This window comes from Scleropages formosus, chromosome 22 (assembly GCF_900964775.1).
Source record: "Scleropages formosus chromosome 22, fSclFor1.1, whole genome shotgun sequence".
Taxonomy (NCBI): Eukaryota; Metazoa; Chordata; class Actinopteri; order Osteoglossiformes; family Osteoglossidae; genus Scleropages; species Scleropages formosus.
In genome coordinates, this window is record NC_041827.1 from 2,376,445 (window position 1) to 2,400,543 (window position 24,099).

Sequence of the window (24,099 nt, forward strand, 5' to 3'; positions counted from 1 at the left end):
TAATGCAGTCACTATACATTTCCTGTGACTGAATACATAAGCAGTCATTAAAAATGAATGGATATACAGTATCACATTTGCTTCGGCAAAAACTAAAAATTGATGCAAAACATTGAGTTCTACTTCATAAAAAGGCAATATTACAAAAAATAATGTAATTATTGAGATTACTGTGGGCCAGTGTGACTTGGTTTTGAGCCAAAGGGGGGGTAACACTTCCAGCTGGCCAAAGCCCTCCAAACGCAGCAGAGCAGGGACCCGGGAGCGACTGCGAGAGGGTAAGCAGGTTTGGCACAGTAACCGTAATCTTCCCCGGGGGGCAAAAGCCTGGAAACTTCCTCAGAACTGGCAGCACAGGGACTGCACACTATTTGTTTGCGTTTTGTGTGTGTGTGTGTGTGTGTGTGTGTGAGAGAGAGCAAGAGAGAGGCAATTCTGGAGGAGGAGAGGGTAAGCCCACCCGAAAGTCCGTTGATCATGGGTGGCCTCTCTTCATCATCCTCCTCCTCGGGGGCAGCACTGTCTTTCCGGTCCATCTTGCTGACAGAGGTGGTGCGCTTGCGCTGCACTTCGCCCTCAAACTCTTCGTCGAACAGCACCTGGTCCACCAGGTCAGGCTGCACAGCGCTGGGCTCCGCTGGGGGCTTCGGGGTCCCATAGTAATTCCCTGCATCACAAAGAAGGTCCCACGTTAGCCCTGCAGCCACCTTGTGCATCATGGTCATCAGACGTGACCATTGTTACTGTAAATGCTGAGGCTTAGGGTTAGGGTTAAACAGTGCCTTACAAACAGTGTGGTTCCCTTTGCCACTTCTCTACCACACATTCCCGAACACTACCGTGTGTCGGGCACCTCTTGGAGTTCACATGTAATTATGCGCAAATAACACTCAAAAACAATGAGGAAATGAGCCGGAGTAGATATGTCGTAGTGCTGATATTGAACTTCTGAATTCAAATGGGAAATTATTTATTTATTTTCTGAGAGGTTCTGACAAAAATTTGTATCTATTGATAAGAGGTCTGGAAAAATTAGTAAAAGGCGTTTTTAATTATTATTATTTTTCTCATTATTTTTATTATTATTTTTATTATCATTATGATCATTACTATTATTATTATTATTATTATTATTATTATTATGAAATTACAACTGTGAAAAGACTGAAAAAACTGAGAAGATGTATCATGAACATCCGCAGAGCTGCGGCGAAGGAAACGCAACACAACTCCAGGCACCTCCTTGGCTCTGAGGAAAGGCTTCTTCACTTATTCCGGTGTTAAAAACATCAGTGGCGCCTCTGTTCATGTGTAAGATCATCAGCTGTGCTGTCGCTTTCAACTGCCGGTTAAACGCTCATCAAAACGGATCACCGCTGGTACAACAGAAGTCCACAAGAACTAAGGCCCCTCATGCGGGGAGAGCCCTGTGGTCAATGACACTGACTGCGTGACGATCAGGGTACCGCTGTGTCCAAAACACTGTACTGTGCAATATAAGAGGTACAGTGTGCACCATGTCAACAGCTGGCAAAACACACATTTATTAGGAGCACATATGCCCTGCTGAACACAACCAAGCACACACACACATACGGTGCTTAATGTCTGTTCCAGTTAAATATACACTATTGGAATTAATTACACTCCTTAGATAATTTATGTGAAGCGTAATTAAGGGAAAGAAAAGACACCATTTGGGGATTTGCCTTCTCAGGGCAATTAATAACTGCCGACGCTGTACTTCCTTTTACTCCACATGTTACTACAGTCGTACTCAACCTACTCACAGTCTGAATCGAGAGACAGGAAAAGTACCGCTGCCAAGGTCGCTTCCACTGTCACTCCAGGTGTTCACGGGAAATACGAGTAGCGACAAGAAACATTCCTCATTGTGAGATGACCTCTGACCCAAGGGTTGCAGGTCCAAGTTGAAGTTGCATTGAAACTCCCTGCAGTTATGAGTAGCTTACAATGTTAATCTACTCATAACTATTTACCCATATACAGCAGGGTAATTTTACTGGGGCAATTCAGGGTAAGTACCTTGCTCAAAGGTACTAGATTGAGGTGAGACTCAAACCCATACCCTTTGGATCCAAAGGTAGGCGCTCTGACCAACATCCTACCAGCTCCCCCAATGACCTGCTGTCCTGTTTAGGGTTACCCCACATTATAGCCGTCAGTTGTAGGAGACTGTGGACCGACACAACGACAAACTGGACAAGTGTTACTGAAAATGCTGCAGGGGACGGATGGACAAATGGGCAGACAGATGTTGAGTTGCTTGGCAGATACCTTTATCAGAGGTAACTCCTATAATGGGCATCCAAACACCTTACCCATTTAATCCGTGGTTATCTTACTAAAGTAATGAAGCAACCGTGGGGTACAACAGCAGGGAGCCTCACTGGCCTTGAACTGGAACACTTTTGTTCAAAGGTCAACTCACGGGTTGCTGCTGCTGCTGCACCCGCCTCGGACGGGGTGTATCGCCAGAGATACTTACATAAATACCCAGCAGCGGAACGAGTCTCAGAGTGCGTGACTAAAAGCTTTGAGCCCCAGTTGCTCCATCAGCTTGTGTGTGATGGAGACGGGACACTCGGCGACTGCGGTCCCGCGTCTCGCCAGTGAGAAGATGGGGTCCATGTCCAACGGCTCACGCTCACACTAAAGGAAAACACCCCCGAAACAGAGGTGAGAGCACCTTCCGTTGGACACGCAGTGCGCTTGTTCACCCTGACGCAGGCGCTGCCATTCATTCATTCATTCATTCATTCATTCATTCATACTGAAGATACGTTCATTAGGCGTTGGCGGGGGCAGCGATCGAGATAATAGATGGAAGCCGTTGGCTCGTTTGTGCCTGTCTCCATCCACCGGTGACATTTATCACGAGCGCTAACGTGTGATTAATTGCTTATAAACACCAGGCTCAGAGCCCATGATAAATGTACATTAGACGCGCAGGGAGGAGGAGAACAAGGGACGTCAAGGCAGATTTGCTCCATTATTTGTCAGTTTAATCTGCAAGGAGCTTCGCAATCCATCAGCGAAGAGACCGATATCCCGAAATTGGCTTAATGTCACCCCAATGTTCTCCCGCGGGCTGACAGTGATTTGACAGTGACACGCTCTCTTTCTCCCGTACTAAAATACCGCAAGTGTCAGACAGTTCTCGCCAAGGTGGTCACACGAGCACATACATGAGCACACACACGCACGCACGTACGCGCACGCTGATGAGGCCGCAGTGACCATCGGCAAGCTCCCACTTCACGTGAACGAGACCCAAAATAAATGCTCATGATAACATAGAAATAAAGACAACCACACGCTTATTGGGAGATATATTCTTACTGAGAAACACTAACACTATGGAGTATGAATAATGTTCATATATAGTGCTGCATGAAAGTGTGTGAAGCCTACAGGGATGCTCATTATTCTTTTATAAAATATTAATATAAACTGATAGGATGACTAAATGACCATGATTTACACCCCTGATTCTACTTATATATTCGGTATAACCAATGCAACTTGGGCTTCACTTATGTTTACACCTGCACTACTTGTGTGTTTCTACTACACACATGATTTCCTCTAAAGCAACATATGGAATTGGTTATTACACACCTATTATGTCACACGAGAAACACTGATTCTCATTAAATACCCATTTCGTGGTAAAACTAAGGGACACGGGGTTCACACACCTTCCAGCAGCACTGTATGTGTCTGAAAGAAATACTATAAGAAACTACAGTGTTTTCTACTAATTTACACTCATAGATGGTAAAAACAGAGAGGGTCGAGAAGAAAGGACTGTTGTGTTACTTCCTGTCTCTCAAGTCCAAGACGAGTGTGTGTTCCAGGGCCACGAACACACAAACAGCGGAGTCAGTGAGAGATCCTGATTTTCCAGTGTCCCCTTCATGACAGGTCATGATAAACATCGTTGCGTATGACTGCAGCTTTAACTCCAGTATCTCAAGATTCCTTGTCTGAGCCACTTTTCTACTCTCGCTCAGTTCACAGAGGGCCCAGCTGCAGTGGGAGAGAGCTACCCACAATGCAACGGGTCCCAGTGATCCTCATTGCAACCAACAGGGCAGAAAACCTGAGATGCGCTGCACTGCCTCCTGTAAGGCCCACTTGTCTGCGATCGGCAAATCTGTGCACCTTCCAACTATGAGCAACAGGAAAGAGGAAGTCGTGTCATCAGCGGGAAACAAAGATCAATGACATGTACTGTATTCAGGCTCCCAGTGAGGTGTGTGTGTCAGGGAGCGAGAGGCACATGAACTGAAAGCTACTGCTCAAAGTTCCCCTTTATGATTTTCTGATCACAGAGACACTGAGTCACATTATTGTTACAGGCTCATAAGTTGCTGGAAGGAAAGGAACAGCTGCTAGGGCAGTAATTAGGGCTTTTGCCTGTGGACCTCAAGGTTGTAGGTTCAAATCCCAGCTGTAGTACCCTTGAGAAAAGTACTTACCCTAAATTGCTCCAGTAAAATTACCCTGCTGTATAGAGGGATAAATAATTTTAAGTTGCTTTGGAGAAAAGTGTCAGATAAATGTAAACTGCAAGTTTGTCACTGACGAGAGCACAGAACGTGGTTAACGCACACCCCCCTGTGTGACCCATACCAGAAGCTGAGTAGAGTTATTTCTCTCCCTTGCTGTTGCACTCTAGGGTATCTTACAGAACGTACTGGACACTCACACAAGGACTAATTTGGCACCACTCTCAGCCCAGGGCCTCCCAACACACATCGGTTAATGCTGGAAGGACAAGAGGCATCTCAGTGTGGTGTCCAGGAGAAAAAGAGAGAACATAGTGTACAGTGGTACTGGAATGTGTGTAAACCCCTTGTGTCCCTTAGTTTTACCACAAAACAGTCATTTGACGAGAATCAGTGTTTCTCATGTGACATAGTAGGTGTGTAATGAACAATTCTATATGATGCTTTAGAGGAAATCATGTGTGTAGTAGAAACACACAAGTAGCGCAGGTGAAAAAATAAGTGAAGTCCAAGTTGCACTGGTTATACCAGGTAGGTAAGTTGAATCAGGGGTGTAAATCAAGACCTGATCAACCGCTACACCCCAGCCAGACCCCTTCGCTCGGCTACTTCTGCCCGCTTGGTGGTCCCGCGCATGAAAAGTAAAGCACGGAGGTTCTCGGTTCTGGCTCCGTTGTGGTGGAATGCCCTCCCTCTCTCACTCAGAACTGCTGAAACTCTGTCTACATTCAAGAAGGGTCTGAAAACTCACCTTTTCCAGACTCACTTCGCTCAAGATCGCTCAAGCTCATGTCGGGTGTAAAAGTTCATGCACCGTAACTTCATGATCATCCTCAGATAGGCCTTTACACAGCCGCTACTCCTGCATTGCATGTGATTGTTTTTCTGTGTACCTTATTCTTAAAAAAAAAAAAAAGAAAAGAAAAATTTGGTAGGACATTATCAGGATTCATCTATCCTGCATTTTATGCACCTCCTCGAGCGATGAACATCGGTGCATAAAGTGGAAAGAAACAAACTAGGTTTGCTTAAGGATCACACGTCTGTAGCTATGCCTCTTCCTCCTAATATGATGCACAATTTCGCTGAGATGTGCGTGGCTTTGGAGAAAGCGTCTGCTAAATGAATAAATGTAATGTAAATGTAAATCAGTCATTTATTCATTTCATAAGTTCATGCTAATATTTCATACGAGAATAATGACCATCCCTGTCGAGTTCACACACTTTCAAGCTGCACCTCATGGTGTCCAGCTGGAGCTTAGTGTTAAAGGGTTGGATGTTTCTCTAAGGAACTGGAGGGCGGTCACATCTGCCCTCGGAGACTGGGTTTGAGCTCACGTGACACAGACATTGGTTAGAAGGAGTGCCACTCAAGGAGCTCAACGCACCTCTTTGTGTGGACCTGCTCCATCTGTGTAGACGTAGTTGGCGTGTTCTATCCGTGTTCACAACCCAAAGACATGCTGGAAGAAGGCCACGGTGAACCACTTGCGGACCCACCCTTACGAGGCGGTACTGGGCAAGTGTGGAGCAGATACCCACACGGTCGTGTAGGAACTGTGACTGAAAACCAGTCAAAAGTTTGAGCACACCCGGGCAAACTGTGCGAAAACGGGAACGTGATGGAGCCACAGGTGTCCTACGTGTCTGAGAACTGCTGCACGAGAGCTGGGGGGGTGAGGATGGGGGTGGGGTGATTCCCTGCTCAAATTCATTAAACATCTTGCGAAAAAAAAGTCGCTCCGGAAACTTGTGACTCGCTGTGTACTTGTGACTCGCTACGGTATTTGCAGCATTTTTTTCGAAGATTTAGCAGGCATATTTGCTTTATATGACATTATTTGTTATTCATCCAACACGCCCGTTTCTGTGCACCCCACTTTGCTTGTTTGGTGTTGAATCAGCACTGCCTGCCAACCGCCCCGATGGAGGGGGGGCAACATCCTACAGGCTCCACCACCAAAGAGAACACAGGAGCATGGAGCAACACATTAATATGCCAGGGCATCTACAAATCTCCAGATCTTTGCTTTGCCAGCTTTTCCAGAGATCCAGTGCTCCATTTTTACCCTGCTAAATTTATCTTACCACCCCTCCCCCCCCCCAACAGCCACCCCTTTCTGCGCACACTGGTAATCTTCCTGCTGAAATAACTGCTTGTGCTGTGCAGCAGCTCTCACTGTCAGTTCTCCTGCATCTCTAACAGAACCCAGAGAACCTGCCGGCTCCCCTGAGTTCACGCTCACGCGAGGGAAGGATGTCTGATGCTGGGATCCGGGCCTTTCTCATGCACCAATGTGCCGCTCTGCCCTCATTGGGTCTTTACCGCCTGCGGTCGGCACTGTTCTTCCGGCCGGTCTGGTTTCCCCAGAGAGTCGAGGAAGGCAGGAGGCCGGCAGTGTGGGCTCAACATTGGCCACTACCACTCACCCATCTTTCCCAAAATAAGCTTCACGCCTTCTCCTTGGTATCGCAAAGCACGAGAGCTTCTCAAATAGGGTCGTGTGCAGCAGGGAGCACTGACTGCACCCTAGGGTGAGACCTACTCCGAAAGCCAAGGGGAACTGAGTCCCCTGGCTGTCTAACCCCTCAGAGAGACAGAGTACAACTGAACTGCTGACACACCATAATGTCATCAGTTGTTCTTTTTGGGTGTGCAGAATAAACCTGTATGAAGAACCCAAATGATGTGTTTAACTCCACTGAGTACTTCCGTCAATATGTTCGGTCCCCCGAAATACCTGACAAACTGTCAGGTCACTTTAACAAATATAGAAGGTAAAGCTGATGGTACAGCAGGAAAACTGAAGAGCAAGAGTAGAATTCAGCCACAGAAATAGAAATGTAGTGGTTACAGCTGCTTCCTTTGGAGCCAAAGGTTGCAGGTTTGAATCCCACCTCAAGCTGTAATACCCTTGATCATGGTACTTACCCTAAAACTGCTCCAGTAAAAATCACCCAGCTGTATAAATGGGTAAACAAGTGTAAGTAGCTGAACATGACAAGTCATATTGGAGAAAGGTGTTAGATAAATGAATAAATGTAAATGTAAAAGACTCTGATATGCCATGCTCAGCCTTCTTCCGATACTGAGGAAGGAGCAATAAAAGCTGGTGACCGGAAGCAGCTATTCTCCACCCAACACTTCCCCGCTGTAGATGTGAACCAACAATCTATCTAAAGGTTTGAACCTGTGCGAAGCTGCAATGTCTTATGTTTCCTTCATGATAAATTAAAGGCAGGAATGAGCGGATGGACTCCCACTCTCAAATGTGCCTGGGGTGGTGAGCAGAACAAATTGTTATTGTCACACCATAATTAAACTGGATTTTAACAGGATTGTTGTCACTGCCGTTCTCTTAAATGAGCCAATTTACTGTTCGGGCTGCAGGTGGCCCCCGGCGTATTGCTCCACACGGGACTGCTGGCGTCACCTGTGCGAAACAGCGCCCTCCGGGAAGAAAAGAACCACCTCAGCAGAAGGTCTGAGATGTTCTTCCAAAAAGCCTGGAGCCGCTCCAGTCAGCAGCGAGTCATTAGAACGGCCAGAGGACCGAGCAAGTGTTTCGACCGCTGGGCAAAAAAATTCACCCAGCAGCTCCTGTTCCGGCACATTCCTCCACAACAAGGGACCAGAGAGCAGTTCCTTCGCTAACGGTAACTTTCAGGAGCGGAGTTACATTATTGTCATACAGTGGAACCTATTGAAATGAGCATAATCAAATGTGTTTGTCATGAAATATTTAAAGTAAAAGCTAGAACAACTTATTATTTCTTCCAAATAATCCATGTTCATTATTTGCCATTTTAAAGACCCCAAATTTGGTAATATTTACGATGTGGTTCAGGAGCCATGGCTAGAGGGACAAATAATATACTGCTAAATTCACACAGATTAGTTTAAATTAATTAAAATGTATTAGTCATTAAATGTTTTAGGGTCTAGTACAACTTAAACTTAATCTTAATTATTCTTAATAATTGATGTTAATTATTCGGAATACTCAATATGGGCAAATATGTACGAGGAGGTAACGTTCAAGCAAAGACATTAGAAGGGTCACGGCAGGGGAAAGTGCTGTATTACTACATTTTTACTGTGCTAAAATTAGTTTGGAAATAATTAAAATGGAATTAGGAATTAATTATTTTGGGGCCCGATACAACTTTTAATTAATCTCAGACATTCTGAAAGTACAAATGGAGTGCAGATTGGTACAAAGAACAGAGGGAAGAACATTGGCTCAGTAAGTGTCACTTCACAACTCCAAGACTGGGGGTTCGAATCCAGCCTCGGTGCCCAAGTCCACACAAGGATTTTTCTGCATGTATTTTGGCTTCTTCCTACATTTCAGGCGCACGTACGAGGTAAACCGATTATTTCAAATTGTCCCAACTAACTGGGTTTGGGTGCCTTTCTTGCAGAGGAGTGGTACGTCATCAAGGACGTCCCGTATCCTTTGTCTGTGGGCTTTGTGTGTCTGTGGCCCCACCTGAACTAGTGGGTGCTGGAAATGTTTGGATGGACGGGAGCTACAAACACCTCATGTCTGAGCAATGGCCTTTTCATGTTTTTAATAACACAGCCGCTGTCAAGCCACACAGACTGGGAGAACTGGGAAAACTCCAGTCCGCTTAGGAGGAACACGGGTCTTACCATCATAAGTGCCACTCTCCAGCAGCAGGCCGCTGTCCTCCAGGATGCGGAATTCGCCGACGCTGATGAAGTTGTAGTCGACCCCGGGCACCTCCCCATCTCTGGGCTGTCTCGTGGTACCTGCCAATCAAATCAAAAAGCAAGCGGGAAATAATGAGCCGGTGAACATGCAGTGAGGAGAACGGGAGCGGAGGAAACATTCACCCAGAGGATGAAACCACAAAGTACCAGGGCAACCATTGTGTCACCGTCACCTCTTGGCAAGGTTTTCACAATATTTGTTCACGTTTTTCCATCCAATACTTCGCCACACGTTCTTTTCCCCTCTGCGTCTCTATTAATTCCGTTTTGCAAATGCAACATTAATTACATAAATCCCGTAATAAGCCACCCATTTGCTGAAGCCTCAGCTACATGGAATTTATGTGTCTAATATGTGAACTTGTGAACCTCATTCAGGAGTTGCGATGAAAAAAGCTAAAAAGGAAAGCGGGGAAACTTCTGCCCGCTGATGAAAAAACAGGGCCATTTATCTTCTGACAATCTGCTTTAAATATTTACTGAGCTAAAAACATTTACAGGGAATTGAGTTTCCTAAGTTCCTTCCTCCTGTTTCTCCAAACATTGTTTCGAGCCACATGTCACCAAGTGATAAAATACTGCAAACTGGCTGAATTACAAGTGGTTGTAAACAGGGACTGTAGGAGCAATGAAAGTTCACAAATCTTGTCTAGTCATGATTCCCCACACACACACACACACACACACACACACACACACACACACACACACACACACACACACACACACACAGACACACACGCACAGATGGCCCCGACTTATGATGGGGTTACATTCCACAAAGCCCATCGTAAGTCAAAAAATGCATTTAATACACCTAACGTGCCGAACATCATAGCCTAGCATACGTGCGATGGCCATTATGGCCTTGCTGCCTTCATGCTGGGCAATTATCTTGAGTTTCCCCTCAAGAGTGATTGCCCTCCTCTTCTTCTTCCCACCGGTAGCAGGAGACACTGATGGGCGTTTCTGTGACATTATGGCTGCACAAAACACAACCGCATGGCAGACTAGGAGATGCGGATCGCAAGAGAGTATTGCACTGCATATCGCTTGCCTGGGAAAAAACTAAGCTCAGAATTCAAAGTATGGTTTCTACTGAATGTCTATCGCCAGCTCACCGTTGTAAAGTTGAAAAATCGAAAGTTTAACTATCATAAGTCGAGGAGCATCTGTATACGTATATATAAACCTATACTTTTCTCCAAAGCAACTTACAAATTCGGATACTTAAAATGATGTACCAATTTAAACAGCACGGTAAAGTACCTTGCTTAACGGTACTAGGGCAGGAGGAGGGACTCAAACCCATGTCGTTCCAGTGCAAAGCAGTGTCTATAACTTATATTCACAGGTACTGAACACTGGTTTGCCTCTCAGGTTGCTATAGCTTATGCACAAACTTGCTTTGAAAATAACAGTTTAACTAAATAAAGCAATACGATAAAATATTACTGCATTAATACTACATATAACATCATTTTTGATAATGAAGGTAATGAAGTTTCAGTGCGATAAATTGCATAATATTTTCTCTGAATTTATTTATGGACATTTTTCCAGGAGGGGAGTCTTAACTTTCATTGGACTCTTAAAGGGTTCTGTGACCTAGAAAACGGTTAAGGAACTGTGTTGTAGAGGAGCGTGTCGGTACAATGGTGCCCCCCGATGGCTCACCTATTCTCGAGCCCTTAATTCATCCGGCTACACGTTCTCTGATACACGTCTCACCAGCCCTGTAGCCTTCCCCCCAGCCAGCAACGCCCTGAACCAGCTCTGCTGTGCCAAACTCCACCACCGCTGAGAATCTTCTCCCTGACAAAGCGAAACTGGAAAACCGAACCTCCGGCTGGACAACAGAGGCTGATTGATGCAGACAGGCAGGGGAGGCGAGTTCACCTTTCAGCACCCCCCGCCCCCCTCGGGCAGGTACGACAGTTCTGCCTTTGTAGCACCCACCCCCCCTCGGCGACGGGCAGCACGGAGCCCTTTTCGCTCGACCATGGCAGCGTTCCCCCGCTTTCAGGCCGTCCTGAAATTGAATTCCTCCCGAGGGCCTCTTTTTTTGGTATTCAGACCTGCTTCCTTTCTGTCCTTCGAAAGGAGCTTTTAAGCACTCGCTGCCGTGCCGTGTCAGACGCGACTTCCTGAGGAGAAGGGAGGATGTGACTATGGATGTTGTTCCAGGGTTGTGCGGCTGCTTTGGACCCCCCAGGTCCTCTTTGCCCCTATTGGGCTTGTGGAGCCTTTATTCCCCTTTCATGGCCTTTAAAGTCAACCCCCCTCCCCTCCCCTCCCTCGCCATCCAGTTTGGCATGGCTGGAAGACGGCACCGCTGGGGCCCATAATGGACCCGGGCACAAAAAAGCACACATTACGTCCTGCTGTAAAAGGCCACTTTCAGGCCGACGCGGGAAAATGTTCCTACTGGCAGAGTCTACTCATTCACAACATTTTCCTTTTTCACGGCATAACAAGATTGTCCTCAAAAGCTTAATAAAGACTGTCAAATGAAAAAATGGATAACTGAGGGCAGGAAAAGAATAGCAGCGCCATTTCAATTGTTTTACACAGCATACGGGGTGAGGAATTCCAATATAACCTTCAGACGGCCATTAAGAAAGAGTGCATTTTTATATTCAGCACAGCCAAACAACAATCTCGCAAACACAGTCTGACCTATCAGAGGCTTTCATTGACTTTTACTTTCATTGCGGAAAAAAAAATGTTTACACATCCAAGAAGACTGTAGTGAGGAGATGGATAATGCATTTCTTAACTCTCTTGAAAGTAATAAAGTCAACATTCAAACCCAGTCTTTGTACTATTGAAACCGCCAATTTGTAAATAGTATTGTGGGAAATGATAAGCAAGACACCGGATTCAATGAAAAAGAGAGAAAATGATGCTTCTTTGGGAACTCATACTCTGCAGAGCAGGTTTCCCAGATGTTTGGCATCTACCGGGCACTTGCAACAGTGAAGCCAGCCAGGCCGCCATGGGCTCTGCTATGGAACAAACCACATGAGCACCTGAGCTGGTTTGGATCTCCTGCTTTGGACCTCCTAAGGAAACAAGCAGTGAGAAGACTGTGGAACACCAAAAAATTATGAGGGAAATAAAGACCACGGATGATTAAATCCCCAATACAACACACATTAGCCTCAGGCTAGATCTGCCAATGTGCCAAATATCACAAATTAGAGAAAATACAAAATAAAGCACAATTACAAATATGGAACACAGTAAATAGCTGGTGGTCCAAAGTAGGACTGTAAGGTGTGTGTTACCCACAGGGGATGTTCTGACCGCACTAACTCAGAAAGGCAGATATACAAAGCGCTGCTCCCAGGAGGTTGCCTCGGCTCTGTGGCCACTGGGATCTATTAAGGAGGATGGAGATGGATTTTCTCCCAGAGAGTGAGAAACACCGAGAATTACAAGAACAGGACGGACGAGTGAGCCTGACTCGGGGGGTGAAGGGGAGAGAGGATGATGGAGGAGTCCTCATTCTTTCCACCTCCACTGCTTCTTCATTAAGACAACAGTCGAGGACAGAGATTAGAAACTGCAGCCATGTGGCAAAGCCTCTGCAGCTGATTTATAGCCAACCTGGATGTGATGGGGAGGGGGGTGGAATACAGAGGACTGGGTGAAGTATGAGAGGTGATGAGCTTTGGTGGGACATGCAGTAAGATGCACTGGAGACTGACAACGCTGTGAGTTCAAAGTGGATTTAAGGACATGAGGAGTATCTGACACAAGCCCACTGAAAGCACTCGTTCGGGATTTAACACCACTGCCTACTTCACACAACTCCAGCTGTACAACTGACCAGTACGATTACATTTAATCTGACACTTTTCACCAAAGTGAGTTACAATGTTAAGATACCTACAGTCATTTACCCATTTATACAGCTGGGTAATTTTACTGGAGTAATTTAAGGTAAGCACCTTGCTCAAGGGTACTACAGGCAGAGGTGGGATTCAAACCTGCAACCTTTGGTACAAAGGCAGCAGCTCTGACCAGTACGCTACCAGCTGCCCAACTGACCCTATGCTTCAGGTGGAATGGCAGAATCTTGGTCCTGGTGGGTGTGGAGGTGTTTTCTGGATAATATAGGTGAGAAGAACAAATGTCCCAGGCAGGGGGGGTGAGGGTGTTACTCACAAGGGATGGTGCGCAGGTATAGGTTATCCCGGATGACCTGCTGTAGCTTGTGATCCAGGGAGCCTTTCTGGAACTGCAGGCTGAGGTAATGACGTAGGTCTGTGTTTAACACCTTCCCTGTGAGAAAAAACACATATAAACCCACACACGTGAAGGTTACTTGAAGGTTCCCACCGAATATATAATTCGTACATCGTCAGATTGAAGAGGGGAGCCATGATTTCTCAACCTGAATACAACCGTGCTTCTTTGTATGAAAAGTTGGGCTGTCATTTCAGAAAGCTTCCAAAAACAGTAAAGTCTACCGGAAAGACCCAACAAAGTAAAAGTCAAGTCCCCTGAAAAAAAGAAACACAATACAGACCTTGCTCACACTTGGGTCCATAAAGACCTCTGAGAAAACTGGAGAAGTTGGGGCAAAGCTCAAGAATGTGAAGGTAACAAAGAGAGTTGAGAGTGGTCTGCTGAGATGGGGTTGAAGAAGAAGTGAAAGAAAGAGCTAAGACTCATCTATATGCTAAGTCTCAAGTCTCTCAGATGTTTTTTGTGAGACAGGACATTTTTCAATAGATGGTATCGACAAGAGCAACCAACAGCACCAAGCTACCAGATGCATGGAACACCAGTGCTCTAACCCCCCCAGCACAATTGTAATGCTGAACCAGGAAATCGGCAAGTCTTCCTTCAGCCTAAGGGCTCCGTCAAGGTGTCACCTTGAGTAATAACCTTGAGTAGTAACTCTTTTTGCCAGAAATACAGATGGGAGCAGAATCTGGAGTTTAAATCCAGTCACAGGGAGGTGAGGAGAAGAGAAACAATAAAAAGACTTGATTGGTATGTTTCACTAGATCTGAGTGTTGGGGGAATTTTAGGGTCTAACAACCACACAATGACTTCATCCATTCAAACTTGAAGCAAAGGAACGTTCACAAGCCATAGACACATAGACACGGAAAAAGCGCCCACATCCTCTGAGACGATCACACTGTGAACAACGATGTTTTTTTTTGCATTTGTTCCACTGAGAGGTAACAGATGAACACTGATAAACACGGGCTCAGACAGCTGGCTGGGGCACGTGTAAGTGGCCCAAGAGAGACCATGGTAGAAAGGATGCGCCAGTGCACATCAGCAGGGAGGGGATGGCATGCACCAATGTAGATCAGCAGAGGGGGGGTGGCATACACCAATTCAGACCTACAGATGGGGGAAGCAGGTGGCAGGACAACGCGGGAATATGGGTGCACATGGAGCACGTAGAGCGGTGAGCATTCCAGGGCAAATGACCCATGTCGTTCTCTCCCAGGACAGCCAGACCCCAGCTGGTCAAGTCTTGCAGAGACCCTAGGGGGAGGCAAAGGCATAATGATGCTCACCTGACTCCCTCTTTACATTTCATAAAGCCATAAAATTGAGCTGCCACACTGCATGCAGGGCATCACTGCACATCCCTTCTATACATCGTCATTCAAAAGTACATAATTTCTACACTGCAATGAATGATTCAGCCACTGAAATCCAAAAAACTTGGTATTCACATTAATTTATACTGCTCCTCTTATTACTATATTGCACTGTTTCCGGTTTGCTTGGTGGGTAACTACCGGTGAGTCCTATATGCTGCTCATATTTTGAGGTGACAGCGGATTGAGAGAATGATGTCCTACCTGGCAGAAGAACCCAGAGCTTTTAAGTCCACACTGGCTACATGTTTTTCAAACGCACTGTTAGGCGATTTTATCATTCTGCGAATACCATAGAGTGTACTTATACACACCTAGATGGTATAGCCTCGATCACAGAGTGTACTTATACACACCTAGATGGTACCTCCTTGATCACAGAGTGTACTTATAGACACTAGATGGTATAGCCTCAATCATAGAGTGTACTTATACACACTAGATGGTATAGCCTTGGTCATAGAGTGTACTTAAACACACTAGATGGTATAGCCTCGATCATAGAGTGTACTTAGACACACCTAGATGGTATAGGCTCAATGCAGTCGAGAGACGCGGTCCATCCTTGCTTTTTCCGCACCGACTTCAATCTTTCTTCCTTTCCATTTTTCGTTTTCTTTGCCAGCAGGCATGGTCCCGCCAACTTATCCATTACCCTCACGTACCATGAGTGACATTTTTATCCAGGGAAAAAGCAATGAGCCCCAGGCTCTAACAGAGAGCTTCAATACCTGACAGTGCAGCCAAATTCATACCTGCAACTTAAACCAGCACTGATCCCCTGCTCACTCGCCATGTTGTCCAATTTGCTCTCATCTTAAATCGCTCTTAAACTCTTCCTAGGTCTTACATCATCTTATGGCTTATTATAACCAGAAAGTCTTCAGTTCAGTTTCTTCAATTCAATTCAATTCAATTCAATTCAGTTCAATTCAATTAAAATCTTCTCTCCCAGTGACACAGAGCACTGAACAAAGGATTAAAGACATAATACAAATAAAAATCTGTCTATGCATTACATTACTACAGTACCCATATTAGTTGCTAAAACTATAAGTAGGCCTACTGTCAATGGAGGAAAGCACACAAAATTCCCAACCGAAAGGCAAGGGAGAAAATAGCCTTTGGGGCCCAAGTGCCAGTAACTACCCACCCCTTCTGGACTTTCTAGGAAAAGACTTTTATGCCGACTTAAACCACTATTTATAGCATTACTATGGTCGCTAGATAGTAACAAGTTGATGAGTTAATGCCCCGGTTCACTTATGCAGGGCTCATCCACCACACCACGCAGCCATCAGCCTCCGTCAACATGGTGTACAGGGATCATGGCCATTTACCTCTTTCTAATACTATCTCAGGCATACTAAACTAAAAAAAAACCCTAAGGGTCACCATAATCTTAACCCTAGGTATAAGCCTAACTGCAGCCTTTAGAGTACACACCCTGTAGAAGCAATAAAACAAAGGGAAAACGAAGAAATGTTTGTGAAAGGCAGCACTTCCATTACTTCCATGGAATGTATGATGGATCTTCCTGCACCTGTTTCTCACGAGGACACATATTGATTCTGGCGTCTAAGCTTAAGCTCATCTTTACGGACAGGTGGACGTGCGTGTAGTAAGAGAGGGACGTTTACATTTACTTCTTTAACAGATGCATTTCTCCAAAGTGACGTCCAATGAACTCCATGTAGTGTTGTCGGCCCACATACACTATTCACCACGGTGACTTACACTGCTAGATCCACTACTTACAATGGGTCATTCATCCATACATCAGTACTCTCTCTGTGACACTCACACACTAGAGGAGAACAGCATGTCTTTGGACCATGGGAGAAAAAGAAAGCACCTGCAGAACATGCAAACTCCACATAGACTGAGCAGGGGACTGAACCCCTGTCCTCCCACACCACCCAGGCACTGTGAGACAGCAGCATTACTCCCTGGGCCACCTTGCCACCTGTATCTGGGACCTGTGAAGATCCTTCCCTGCAGGTAAAGAGCAAGTGGGGAATCTTCCTCACATACTCCTTCCTCTCCACGGCTGCCCCTGACCCATCACTGCAGTAGTGCAGGGCACATGGAGACCGACAGGATGCAGGCAAGCCGTGCTAGTGTTCACCCCCCGACACCCACACACACCCTCCACTCTCCAGAGAACAGATGGCGGTCTTCTGAAGAGCCGCTGTCCTCAGAACATCATCTGCACTGGTCTGCTGAGCACAGAAGTCACAGCGTCTGCACAGCATGCACTTCCACATGTTCAACCTACCATTCTGTAGAGTCACGCTGCATATTACAAAACGTTAATGGTTTTGACTCGTTTTAAAAAGTGTTCGGCAAACTGATGACTGTGTGTGGGGCGGATAAGGAGGGAGGCTTGATGTCCTTTTAAAGAGATTTTACTTTCTATGAATTACTTTTGCAGAGCCAAATAGAACATTGCGGTATTGAGGTTATAATAATGAGGGCACATGTTATTTTTTATTACTAAAGAGTACTCAGAATATCAGCAAAAAACCTCTCAGCCGACAGCGGGACCATGTCACATCCATTTGCTTTTTAAATACGCCACAGTGACAGCTGTTAAGAGCTGAGGAGTCAACTAGTGATACCCTGCCTCAGTTTTACACTCTGTTCTCATAAAATCTAGATGAAGCAAGCATGAGGCAGCAGTTTCCAGTACTGGCTGTACACTGACAGCCTTCTGGTAAAAGACTAAGTCCAAAACCCATCAGCTTCAGCTCCTACCTGACAGCTCATTTTGCATTCCTTTTTGCGTGCAACTCTTGCATTGCTCTCTGTCATATCAGCTTCTAGGAATCAGGTAGAAGCCAACATGACAAGACCTTAAATAGCTATAGTTACATGTAGAGGGATGCAAAGCATGTAAAGGTACCAGGCTTCTTGGTTAATGAGACCAATAGCCCATATTTTATTTGGACTACCACAGTGTGAGAGAAGGAAGAAAACGGACGAAGGAAGAGAACGGACAAAGCATACAGGGAGCACAAAGTTTGCCCTTTTCTACTGTAACTCAAGCCGGAATCAACGCACATGCCTACATCCCAGACTTGTAGCTACATCCAGGAAGAAACCCCACATCCAGAAAAACAAGCACCAGGCATAGTGAATCTAAACACAGTCATACCCCAAGTAACACTCATTTCGTTTACGAAAATATGAGATTATGAGGATTTTCATTTAATACCTGTACTTCTGCTGACAAGGTATTTCTTCACATAAAACAGAGCTGTCTTTGAGTTTCATGTGACTCCAGAGAGTTGATCGGATCAAGGCCACGGCTACAATATGGTCTGCTTCATGGTTATGGATTGGATGATGCTCTGTGAAATCTTTAACCTCTAGTGCCCCTTTCTGGCAGGTTCTGCTATTATAATCTCAATAATCATGACCATGTTTGAACTGTCCAAACAACGTCAACTTATTCGGTGAGTGCAAATTCATCTGCATTTATTTAATAGAGTTCTTTTGTCGTCACTGATCTATTTTGAGTTTTTCCATTAAATGCAACCCTTAAACACTGAGTGTCCCATGTATGTATGTTTTCTTTGTGAGCACTTAAATCTACAGTTTGATATAGTTCCAAAAGCGCTGAAGAAGTGCAGATAGACACCCATACAGTATTACAGAGTAATTAATGACGGGAGACTAACCTGTTATGTCGTGTTATGAAAAATCATGTTAGCTATTTCAACAATTGTGTCCATTTTAACGGGATCTGCTGATATTTTAGCATAAAAGAGAAGAGAGCGGCCTGAAAGAAGAGGTGTCGGGGGTTGTGGGGCATGAAGACTTGTGCTGAGTATAGCGTGTTTGGTGTAATGCCAAGAATGTAAAATTTTTGCTGAAGCCCGATATGGAAGATTAAGATTTATTTTTTATTTTAGCAATATTTAGTAGAGCCTCCTTTTTATTTTGCCTAAGAGCCATCTCATTTCCAGTTTCTTTTCAGTTAATTAATTGGTTTTGCCCGAACTCGTCACCGCCCCGTGTGTCATGTTAATGATAACTCAGCTATCAGCAGAACTAGATTGCAAGAACACCAACAGTTTCCATCACTTCAGGACTTCTTCCATCCACAAACCATTTTACAGAGCACTTGTGTGGGGCAGACAGTGCTAGAAGAAGAGTGCTAAAGTAATAATACCCCAACCCTAAATCCATAAATATCACTGCTGTCTCCGAGTGCTGAAACTGGACAAGCCACCTGTCTACACTCCATCATCTGTTTCAAGTGGAATGCTGCCCCTTGTCCTCATGTAGATTCTAAAAAACAGTATATTCACTTCTAAAGTGTTAAGGGAACATAAATCTCAGCTGAAGAGAAAAGGAGATGGGAAAAAGAGAAAAAGAAATGAGACACGGGGCATTTTGGGAAACATTTAAATTTCACAGTTTACACTATCTCTGATGGTTCTGCACCAGCTACTGACATGGCATGCAAAAACAAAATTAAACAAATTTAATGTCAACAGACACATTGGAAACATATTCCTCATCCTCTATCCGTTCGGCACAGGATAAGAGTTCCTCAGAAAAGGGTACGGAAAACCAATTTCAGAACACACTCCTTTGAAAGATTAAATACACACAAACACGCAACCGTGTAATCACACTTGACTTTTTTTTAACCGGCCTTTTCATTCTTTGACACGTCACCAGGGGAAACACTGGCTTCCAGGAGGAGGTCTAAAAGCCCAGATTGAATGCATCACAGTAAGCTGAAACCCCGTTTCTTCTGAAGTGTGGGAGCAAAATCATTCACGCATTTAAAATGCACGAAAAAGGTTACAACAGAATTGAAAGCAGCAAGAGAAAGAAGTTGAGGGCCTGGTCAAATCCTTCTGCCCTTTGGAGACTCATCTTCAGCCATCTTGAGTTGTCATCCTTTATGCCTCTGCACCACAGGCTGCCCTTAACCTGTATGCTTTACCAGTGGATGTGTACTCAGATTCTCCCCTACGCAGATAACTCTAGGATTCTTTGAAGAACTATAAGCAGGAAACTTACAGTATGTCTTATGTGAATGTGTACCGACCATTTAGGTTTTTTCTTATTTAACACAATCATGCGCCACTTAATGACGTTTCGCTTAATGACTGACCACATATATGACGGTGGTCCCATAACATTATAATGAAGCTGAAAAATTGTTATCAACTACCGACATCGTAGCGCATCTAGGTGCGTATAAGTACACTCTATAATCGAGGCTATACCATCTAGGTGTGTATAAGTACGCTCTTTGGTGTTCGCAGAATGATGAAATCGCCTAACAACGAATTTCTCAGACCGTAACCCCATCGTTAAGCGACGCATGTCTGTATAGGCCTTAAGAGGAAGTTGGCATTGTCCTTGTCTAGAAACTCTCCCTCCATTTCTTGCAATGTAATGATTTTTAACTTTTGCAACATTACGATTCTTTCCCTTATACAGATTATTTTGCCCCTGAGCACCTACATGGCTTTGTAAAGAAATATGAAGTCTCAAAGCACACACGCCATTGGAAGGAACATTCTGTGGCTTTAGCGATAAAAATGGCGGCTGTCAGGAGTATGGCAGGAGCCAATACATCATGCTGGTCTTTGGTCTGAAGGGTGTCAGAGACAACACAAGGCGTTCGTTGGTGCAGGGTGTTCAGCCGGGGGGTTTGTCACTGGTATTCAGAGCGGAGATATTACATTATTTCATTGGTATGCTCAGGCAATATAAGAGATGGGGAGTCTTCAGTAAAAGAGAAATGTCATCTGATGCAGAAGAGGAGCTCAAATACATTAAAGACACAATGTTCAAAACTGTCTTAAAATGCAGCTTCCTTTAGTGTCGACTCTGTGTCAGAAACGTCCATCAGCAGCTTTTTCAGGGTCTTTTTATGGTTAACACATTGTGTTTAACAGGGAACAGTATTGGATCAGGGGGCGCAGTGCTAGTCTGACAGATGCAATGTGACAGGCATGGATCCAAACACAGATATGTCGATGCCGTGTCAGCAGTATCTCCCCAAATTTGAGTGGGTTTCAGCCTTTCACCCACCTTTTGAAGACACGCTGATCTGACCCTTACTTGTGAATGTGTGTGTATGCTGTATGAGGGGTATATTCTGTGCCCTATGGGTGTCCCTCTGAAAGGCCACCAGCACAACTGAACAAGTGGTTCTTAAAAGCAGAATGATGCCATTTCCTTCTGTGAGGCTAAATTAAATTAAGTTAAGTTAAGTAAAATTAGCAACAGATGAAAGGTATGCAAGACTAGAATACTGTGGAAACTGTACCCCAACCATCATTTACCCTTTTGTTTGTTTGCTAGTTTGTGAAGATACACAATATCAGGAGTTTTCACCTCTTCTCTCACTTTTGCTGCATTGTTCTAATCTCACAGAACCAGACAGGAGGATTTACCTCCCACGGCTTTTTAAACTCCTTTAAAAAAGACTATTCTGGGGATAATAAGAGAAAATTTGAACCCCTCACCCCTCTTCAACCTCAGCGTAAATCACCACCCAACCATTTCTTCTAAAACATCTTTCATGTTTGGCTGGGATGTCTGCAGAAGTTGAGGCACTGGAAATGTGTTTTGTTTTGCACAGCAGGGATGGAGGTGGGAGGTTTAATCTAAAAATCCGTTGGACCAACGGTTTGGTTCAAGTCGTTTTTCCATCCCATGTGGGTCAATTAGATTCTTGTGGAAGCAACTCTCTTGCATTAAAGCCCCTCATCAAAACAGTGCTTGGGAAGCTGAAGCACTTTGCAACATGCTGAAGAAATGAAAGGGACCAGTACATGCACAGAGGCAGAGAAGAACCCTGTCTTCTTTCATGGTGTGGATATTTAACAAGCTCATTAGTAGGCCAAAAAAAAACAATGAATGGCCTGTAGCTGTTAGTAATATTACTCAGTTATGAGGCCTTCATACTTTCACACCACTACGGCTCCTGCTTTTCTTTGAACTTGACTGAGATCTTGACCTAGGGGACACCCACCATGGCAATCTTGTGCAGGCAGTTACTCAAAGGTGTTTTTACTGAGGGCTGAGTAAACAAAAGTTAATGTTTACGCTCAAATCCAGGAACACCAATAGCAAAATGAGTGGACAAAACACGTTCAGTAAAATGGTGGGAGTACCGATGAAAACTGAACGACTTGGGCAAGTCATTCTTAGCAACAAGTCCAAGAAAGTAAAAGGCTGAAAAAGAGAATCCATTTCAGCATTCAGCTGATTTCATAAAATTGAAAAAAAAAAAGAGAGAATTTCAGCAAGCCTCTGCCTACAGAAAGGATTTTATCGCAATGTGTCAGACAAAAGAAAACACTTAAGTTTAAGGAGACAGCCAATTGTTCCATCGGTATAACCACATACAGACAGTCCTCGGATTACGAACAAGTTCCGTTCCTAAATCTGTCTTCTGTCTTTAAGCTGGATTTTGAAGCAAGTCGGAACAGTTATGTATGGTGGGTATCTAACGTCAGTTTGTCAAATGTTTGTCTTAGTATATAGTATATTGTGTACCTTTCTATACATAAAAAAACAATAGAGAAACACTTCCAAATACACAAAAACATCTTAAATATAACAATATAACAACAACAACAACAACAACAATAATAATAAGAATACATGTAACTAGAGTATTTATAATGGAGAGGGAGAGAGAGAGAGAGGAGGAGAGAGAATGTGTGTGTGTGCGCGTGTATGCGCACGTGTGTGTGGGTATAAAAACATTAAAGAAACTTCCCTTTTCCAATGTTCGTTGCCATTTCCCCTTTAGTTTCAATCGTGATCGTTTTCCTTTTCTCTGCTGCATCACCATAACTTGTATCACATTTACGCGTTAGTGCCATGGTTAGAAGGGTAAAAACAAAAAAACAAAAAAAAAAAATTAGCCAAATACAGTAACACACGAGAAACTGTTAACAGCAACGTGGTCCGACGGAAAAGAAGGAAGCCTTGGTCCTACCTCGGGCTCACGCGCTCACGAGCCAACAAACTAATGTAGACGAGCAGTGTTTTGATGCTCTTCGCAAAGTAGCGCCTGTTTGTTATTATGAGTCACTGTATGTAACTAGAATTTTTAATATAGTAGGCTTTACGGGGGGCGGTTCGTAACTACGGGTCGTACGTAAGTCGGACGTTTGTAACCCGGGGACTGCCTGTATATGCAATATGTATAAATGGGTAATAAATCAAGTTGACCGAGTGAGACAAAAGTGGCTGCTGTGGAACTAAATAATGCAAAGCAGAAAAACTGAACAGCTGAGAATTCATCTTCATTCAGCAGACTTCTCAGAGTGTATGGTTCCAAACACTGGGCAAATTAATGAGAGAAGAGTTGAATGCTGACCTCAGAAAGTAAGGATGGCCTGTACTTTGGGAATAGTGCAATACTTCAGGAACATTCTGACTCAGCTCAGGTCTAAGGTGAAGAGGAAAAAAACTGCCTATTTGCATCCTGTGGTACACACTGCATAATATACCAAAACAATTCCTTTTAATGGGACTGAAAAGTGTTGAAAGTTTCCTGGGTGAGTCTCAGCAGGCTACTAAAAGTACAAGGACAGCCGGCAGTGGATGCAAAGGTCGTAGGTTTCATTCCCATCTCCAGCTGCAATACCGCTGAGCCAGGTACTTACCATAAGTTGCTCCGGTAAATTACCCAGATGTAAAAATGGGTAAATAATTGTAAGCGGCTTGGAAAAAAGCATCAGATAACTGAAAAAATGTACAATCAGACATTTGAGTTGATGCTGGACTTTGAAGTGTTAGTGTGAGCTTGTGTACTTCAAAGGATATGGTAAAATGTTGATATTTGTTGGATGTGAAACAGTGCATACAAGGTGTGTGATGAAAACTGAGCTGTTAATGGACCAAGAGAGGCACGATCAAACGTCACTGGTAACTGTGGCATAAAAAGAAATTGCTAAGTGAGTAACTTTTGGGCAAATATCAAGAAGAAAGTCAAGGGAGCGCTGCGGTTAATAAGAGTTCTGTTAAAACCATAGCCGCCTTCTTAAAAACCACTCACGGCAACATGTCAGCCCCTGTCCCCCCTACCCATCAATTAGAGCCTCGAGTGAAAGAAAGTCCACAAAGAACACCTTCAGCCAATCCGGCTTAGAAGTTGCAGCGTGTGCTACAAAACCTTCCTCGTCTTTGGAGTGACA

The 24,099-nt window shown here is 44.5% G+C and overlaps 1 protein-coding gene across 5 annotated transcripts in view; it reads right to left on the reverse strand.

Annotated features, from left to right (window-relative positions):
• LOC108918519 (membrane-associated guanylate kinase, WW and PDZ domain-containing protein 3-like) overlaps positions 1-24,099 on the reverse strand; it is a 109,958-nt gene that overhangs the window by 28,465 nt on the left and 57,394 nt on the right. For 4 of the 5 annotated variants that reach the window (XM_018725859.2, XM_018725858.2, XM_018725861.2 and 1 more), the window contains 3 exons: positions 13,449-13,565; positions 9,195-9,314; positions 461-667 (listed from right to left, as the gene is read on the reverse strand). In XM_018725859.2, the coding sequence (XP_018581375.2) occupies positions 461-667; positions 9,195-9,314; positions 13,449-13,565 (444 nt within the window). Of the gene's footprint in view, positions 1-460; positions 668-9,194; positions 9,315-13,448; positions 13,566-14,649; positions 14,737-24,099 lie in introns of those variants that run through there. The other variant, XM_018725862.2, reaches the window with a different exon arrangement.